General features: G+C 39.7%; 1 protein-coding gene across 1 annotated transcript; it reads left to right on the plus strand.

The window, feature by feature from the left end:
- Window positions 1-396: 396 nt before the first annotated feature.
- LOC122319118 (probable galacturonosyltransferase-like 7) lies at window positions 397-2,073 on the plus strand. Its single transcript, XM_043137032.1, has one exon. The coding sequence runs from the start codon at window positions 706-708 to the stop codon at window positions 1,807-1,809; it is 1,104 nt and encodes a 367-aa protein (XP_042992966.1). The 5' UTR covers window positions 397-705; the 3' UTR covers window positions 1,810-2,073.
- The last annotated feature ends 5,401 nt before the right edge of the window (window positions 2,074-7,474 follow it).

The following is a 7,474-nucleotide window of genomic DNA, read 5'->3' on the forward strand; positions in this document are numbered from 1 at the left end:
CATATCTACTTAATAAAATGGTGACTTGTTATTTTTATTATTTTATTTATATATATATATATATTTAAATATTAAAATATAAGAGTAAAAATAAAAAATTACATATTAATTAGAGAGAGTTGTATATTATAAGACTTCTACTTACAATTTTTTTATATTTACAAGAGTTATCCTTGAATATTTATCTATTTTAATTTTGTGTTGGACCGTAGATTTCTATGGTGGAAAAGGCAAGGCAAAGCTGGAAAAGAAATGCTTGTTCTCTCTCCATCTAGCTCTCTGCGCTTCTCTCTCTACTTGTACCGAAGCCTTCTGTCGTCCATCTTCTGGGAAGGCGAGAGATGGTGTGAGGGAGGAAGAAGAGGAGGGGATTAAGAGTTCTAGCGGTGCATTGTAGTAGAGGGCAATTATCCTGGGCCCTGGTTCGGTTCATGGAGGATTTTTCTTCTCCACCTCTGCTTTATCTCTCCTCCGTGGTGGTCGCTTCGTTCCCACGGCAACCTTACTTCGATTGATAGAAAAAGGAGCAAACTTCGAATCAAAAGCTTTTCCATTCTCGCTCTACGTATTTATTAATCATCTTTCTTGGACAAAACTCTGGCGGACCTTAAAGGAACCTTAGCGTTCCTCTCTTCGATTCTAGCTGATCGGTTCGATTTCAAGTCCAAGAAGAAGAAGAAACGGAGAGGGTTTTACAACGTGAAGATGCTCTGGATTATGAGGTTCTCTGGCTTCTTCTCCGCCGCAATGGTCATGATCGTCCTCTCTCCTTCCCTGCAGTCCTTCCCTCCGGCCGAAGCCATCCGGTCCTCTCACCTCGACAACTACCTGCGTCTACCCGTTCAAGTGTCCCCTTCCGATTACCTCGTCCACTTTTCGTTCCGAAAAGCCCCAGCTTTTCGCAATGCCGGTGAATGCGGTTCTGTCATCTCGCTTATATCGGGCGAAACCAGCGTCTGCGATCCTAATTTGGTACACGTGGCGATTACGCTCGACATCGAGTACCTCCGGGGCTCAATTGCCGCCGTCCATTCGATTCTGCAGCACTCTCAGTGCCCGGAGAGTATCTTCTTCCACTTCCTGGTCTCGGAGACGAATCTGGAAACCTTAGTGAGGTCCACTTTCCCTCAGTTGAAGTTCAAGGTGTACTACTTCGATCCTGAGGTCGTTCGGGGCCTGATTTCGACCTCGGTGAGGCAAGCGCTAGAGCAGCCGCTGAATTACGCGAGGAATTACTTGGCCGATCTTCTCGAGCCCTGCGTGCGTAGAGTGATATACTTGGATTCTGACCTAGTCGTGGTCGATGACATCTCCAAGCTGTGGACTACGAACTTGGGTTCTAAAACCATCGGAGCCCCGGAGTACTGCCACGCCAACTTCACCAAGTACTTCACGGCAGGATTCTGGTTGGACCAGCGGTTTACCGGCGTTTTCGAGGGCCGGAAGCCGTGCTACTTCAACTCCGGGGTGATGGTAATAGATCTGGCCAAGTGGAGACGGGTCGGGTACACGGGGCGGATCGAGAGATGGATGGAAATCCAGAAGAGCCACCGGATTTACGAGCTCGGGTCCCTACCGCCGTTCCTGCTGGTATTCGCGGGACACGTGGCGCCCATAGAGCACCGGTGGAACCAGCACGGTTTAGGCGGCGATAACATCAGGGGCAGCTGTCGTGACCTCCATCCTGGTCCGGTTAGCTTACTGCATTGGTCCGGTAGCGGCAAGCCATGGCTCAGGCTGGACTCCAAGCGACCGTGCCCGCTCGATGCTCTTTGGGCACCCTACGACTTGTACGGACTGTCCCACTGAAAATTTACCATCCTCCGTGACATTGGCGGGGTGGATGCTCGCCGGTAAATTCCCTCCCGGACTGTTTTTTTGTTAAATTTTCTCCTCATTATACTGTGTTCTCTCCTTCCTATTTCCCCATCACCTCTGCTACCCAGAATTTTCTTCTTCTCCTTATTTTGATTTTCTTTCATTTTCATTAGTAACTTATTTTTCAGGGATTTGTATTCTATTCTATTCTATTACTCCTTCTGAAAATAAGATAGAAAAAAACAGGTTATTCAATTTGTTATTGCATTATGGCCGAACTCTATTTAGTGTGTGTGTGTTTAGATTTGTAGCATTCTCTGGTTATGGTTCTCTTTAGGAATTGCTCTTGAATTTCGGGATGGCATTCATCGAATGTACTTAAACACTACGGTGGCCAAATATTTTGTGTGTGCGCGCGCGCTTAAACGCTTTAATTTTGTTTGGCAAGGAAGAAAATGTTGAAGAGAGAAAAGAAAGGGAATCAATCTAAGAAATGTCGGTGGATGGAGAGAGAGAGAGAGAGGGGGGGGGGGGGGGGGGAGAAGGGGGGGGAGATGTACGTTCGATGATTTTGTTTGAAGTTGTCCATTTCCGTAACAACGTGGATGTCTATGGGGTGTGCTGTTGGGTGGCGGCATGAGGATGCTGAATTGAGGCGATTGGAAGAATCTAACTAAAAAAGGCTTTAAAATGTTCGCTTCGGGGGGCAGCGGGGTGGAATACTTGGGAGTTGAGAGCTACTCTCCTAGACCCGGCTATGTCCCTTTGCCCACTTTGCCGGCAATCCCTTGTTGATTGATTCTCTCTCACCTTTTTTTATTTTTTCTTGGTAGTTTTTGGGATCTATATCTATCTTATTAATTCGATTTTTCTAGAGCATAAAATGATTGATAATACTAATAAGATTAGCAAATAATGGTTGGATTTGGGACCCAGATCACATTGTTGCGTAGAAAGTGTCCAGAGTAGAAGGAAATGGATTCCTTTTGCCCTGGTAGCACACGTGGACTGTGAACTGGGAGTCTGGCAATAATCAGGGTTTAACATGTGGTCAGTATGATCAATCATTAGATTGCTAAGATATGTTTTGTTGGGCTTTGTTTGCCTTTTCCCAAGTTTAGAGTTATGTGGGTAACTTATTCTTTGTTTAGTTGTGTTATGGATTTAAATAAGAAAAATGATTGGGACTTGGCAACAGTCTCTGAAAAATATGAGTGTGACATCGACAGCAAAGCTGTCGACAATAATTTTATTATTATTATTATGTTAAATAATCTCCTAATGCAATCTTTTGTTGTGGTTTTAAATCATTCTGGGTTTGGGTAGATGGTTGTAGAAGCGAGAGGTGGGCAATTGATTGGTGCATGCGAGCGCGAGGCCGACCGACATACAGTCAGAGCAACCACTTTGCTTACATAGTTACAAACACCAGATTAATGGGTTTGTACATTGAACGATTAGCTTTATGCATGAGAGATAGATAGAGAGAGAAAAAGGAGAGAGAGATCCTTTTCTCTGCCCCAGTATGTATGTATAATTCTATTTTTGGGTAGGAGAGAGAGTAGGTTATTCACGTGGATGGAATTGACTCGTACGTACGTGCCTCAATATATATTGTTTGATGAACTCTATCTGCATGGTAACAAGATGAAAGGTGAATGAAAGGACTCGATGCATAAGAGGCCAACACGCTTTAAAGGTATTGAGAGCTACAGGTTGGCGTAACCCCTCCGCCCTTTTCATCGGTTGGTCCACACTGATTAGCATACATGTTCTTCAATTATTCTATCTATGCGTGCCATTTATTGCATATATATGTGTGTGGCACGTTATATGCTATTAAAGATCTTTTGTTATGACTTCTCTTTCAGCTAGCATCCAATCTCTGATCTTGAATCATGATTAGTTTAACCCGAGAAAGTAGAAGACAACTCAAGGTGGGCTCTTTGTAGAGATGCTGATATCCCATCCCCCATTCAAGCTTTTTTATGGGTCTAAAAACATCTACAAGTCGTTTTAGTATGTAAAGAAAGGAACAAAAGAAAGAAAAACAAGGCAAGCAACACACTCACACGTAGGCCGAAAGGCTGATATCAGGCCATGGGGAAACCTCTAAAGCTAGAAACAGCCATTTAATTAAAATCTTGGGTTGAGGGACCATTAGCAGTCTCTTGGCCCACCACCATTAATCGTTTCCCAAAATACAAGTATCCCTTTTGAACTTACTAGGGAGTCCTAGTCCTACATATACAAGGTTATCAAACCTCTAAATCATCTTTTGGCGTGGGACTGGGACGTACTTTGTTGTACCTAAAAAACTCATGACTCGGACCAGATATACTTGAAAAAATACCTAATAGATTCTGAAAATACATCATCCTGACGGTTCTAAAGGCATAATAATAGAACTACCGTGGTTTAAATTACAGCAAGTAATTTAGTGGCTCAGTTTTTTGTCAATGGCTTTGAATGGATGGTCTGAAACAGCTCAAGTTCGAAGGGAAAATTCCTCCCTCCCCCACCTTCTTGGGTCGGGCCTCATACCAAGTCCGGCTCACCATCATGGGGAGGTCCAGGCCAAAACAAGCGTCTGTCTGGTCTCCTGCCTGAATGATGCACAAAACGTCACACCACGTTAAATACGTTAACATTGGGTGCATATATGAAATCCAAGTAGAAGATCTTGTTACTTACAAAAGACTGCCACATTAAATATGGCAGCATAACAATCTGGACTGACAAGACCCCAGCGTGAGGGGTATAAGTAGCATAAAGCTATTACCTAAAAAATGTTAATCACAATCACCAGATTCTTAGCTCTTTCTCTCTTGGCTACACACTCGACCACCCTTTTTTATTCTTTTGCAATTTCTCGGCAAAGTTTGGAGCTGGTAGCTACAAAACAAAACACATCTTAATAAAAGTAATTCAGGATGGTTTGAAAAACTTTATATACATATCCCTTAAATTTTAGATTCATCCCAAAGATGTATTCATTCAAAAATTTCTCAATTTTTGGGTTCTAATATGAAATTCTTGAGAATTGTCCAGATTTACAATATATTAAATTTATAAACTTTGTTGTATCCAGGGGTGATTTACCAGAAAGATGGTAGTAAACTTTGAATGAGCGAGGGCAAATATCATGTTAAAAGAAGCGATGCAACTCCCTCAAGTTTTGTTCTTGCTATCACACGAGTTTTCTAAACCTTAATTAGGATGCACATGATGGCTATGAAGCCGAGGCGGCATTTGGCTGCAGTAGAGGACTGTACGTGTACTCTTCGACTGTGACAGCTCCGGAGTACCAATTCAATGAGAGGTAGCCGGCTGACTTAAGATACTAAAAGAGTTAAGACATTAGGTGCAACTTTAGGAGCCCTCAATTTTTGTTTTTGGTCAGCCCTCAGTTCTTAATTTCATTCTACTAGCCAAAGCCAGGATATTGGTATAAGATAGATACCGTCAAGAGTGCTAGGAAATGTATACCAAACTTGTGGGCCATGGTCCTAAGGATGCTATAATGGCTACTTCTTAAAGATAGAAAATGAGGTGCGAAATCACTAATTATTCTAAAAATTTAAACTGATAGAAAGGAATAGATTTAATCATTTATATTTATAATACTCCCCCTTAAGTGTGAGCTAAACTCCTATTCAATGAGTGTATTTTTTAAATAAGTGGTAATTTCATATGGTATCAAAGTAAAGATTCTGAATTTAAACTCTGACTCTACACTTTACCTATTTAATTAAATATTCTATATATTGAGGGGGAGTGTTGAAACAAATATAAATGATTAAATCTATCCCTTCATATCAATTTAAGATTTTGGGACAAATGGTGATTTTACATGAGGCTGGAATAATAATTAGGTCCATAAAATAGGAATATCATTTATACCTTGGAGTTGTATTCAATCTAGCCATGTAACGGAGTAAGATGGGGAAGGGGAGTTGTTTTAGGATTTATCAATCTATTAGCTATATATGTTATTTTAGGATTTCGAGTAAGTTGTTGTGGGTTATTTAGGCACCTATAAGTAATAGACATTAATTTAATTAAACTTTTAATCTATAGGGTTATAATATTCTATCATGTATAGGGCTGTAACACAATCGGTCCAGATCAGAAAAATCGACTGGACTGAATGGTTCAATCTGGATCAGACCGAACATATAGTCTTATTGGTCAATTTTTGGATGTGACTTTTTTGGACCGGACTAGATTGAGACTGACCGCATGTATATATATATTTAAATATTTTCTATAAATATAATATATTATTTTATATAGTAGTTGTATAAGTTAATTATGTAATTTTCATTCAATGAATCACTATTGACCATATATACAATGAAGTTATTTAATATTCATTAGTCATATATAAAATGTTAAAAAGATCACTTAATTTTAATTTTACTAATTTAATTAATTTTTTATATTAATCTTTCTATCAAGAAAAGAAAAAGAAGAAAAAAAGCTCATGGAGCGATAGCTAACGATCCGGTCTGACAAATATGATGGACCGAAATTTTCGATCCGTGACCCCTCGGACTAGACCGAACCGATTACACCCCTAAATTCATGTTGACTAATGACTAAAACTCTAACCATTATTTCATATGCCCTTAGACTACTGAATTCTAATCTTATCAAACTATTAACCTGTAAATTCTACCATCTAGGGCTCCTATGCTCATTTTGTGGGGGGTTTGGATAGCCAGAAATGATCATTGTCACAATGGAAAGATCATTATCACAATGGAAAGGAAACAATAGTTTAGTTATTCACAAGGTCTATCGATGGATATCTGAGTTGAATATGTTGATAAAACCATCCAAGGTTTTACCTTTTGATGCAAATCTATCCTTGCAAGCTTTGGATTTAAATCCAATACAAGTGATGATGGTTAAAAGGCTTATTTTACTAAGTTGGCAGCACCATCTTCTGGGATGCTTAAATTTAATATAGATGGGTCTGGTTATAATAGGCCTAGGAAGACAGTGTGAAGGCATTATTAGAGCAATTTGGTTTTTGCTCTCTTTCATTTGGGAGATGGCATCAACACCTATGCAGAACTAATGGCTTTTAGACAAGGTTTGTTATACTACTTACAATTTGGTTTATTGAGAGTGATTTTTTAAATAGATTCAGTAGTTCTTGTTAGGGATGACAATTCATGTGCACGGATTATGTTTGTGTTGTATCAAATCATGAGTATTAAACTACATGGATTAACTTGTTTTGACTCAAACCCATTTATCTCAAATCCAAACCCGCTTGTTTCATGTGACTCATGAGTCGTATCAAATATTGCTACTCCTAGTTTTTGTACATACATTGGTTTACAAATTCTATTCGTCCTCCCTAGCAGTACTGTGGCATATGGGATGACATATTATCATTTCAGCAAGTTTTCCCATTTTCTCTTCAACACTCATATAGAGAAAATAACTCTTGGCAGATGCTTTGGCTAAAATAGGGTAAAATAGGGGCTGTGGGTATTTCAGGAACTTAATTCTTCCCAGCTTCCTAACGCTGCATTAGGTGAATTTAGGATGGATTGCATGTACTTGCCTCATTAAATACATTTTGTTTCATATAGTTTTCTAAATTGTACACAATCTATATAATACTTGATTGTTGTTTGTA

The sequence above is a fragment of the Carya illinoinensis genome, chromosome 8, assembly GCF_018687715.1.
Source record: "Carya illinoinensis cultivar Pawnee chromosome 8, C.illinoinensisPawnee_v1, whole genome shotgun sequence".
In the NCBI taxonomy this organism is placed as follows: Eukaryota; Viridiplantae; Streptophyta; class Magnoliopsida; order Fagales; family Juglandaceae; genus Carya; species Carya illinoinensis.

Bases quoted from the DNA above. Each gene is read 5' to 3' on its own strand.
- LOC122319118 (XM_043137032.1), top strand. From the start codon at position 706: ATGCTCTGGATTATGAGGTTCTCTGGCTTCTTCTCCGCCGCAATGGTC.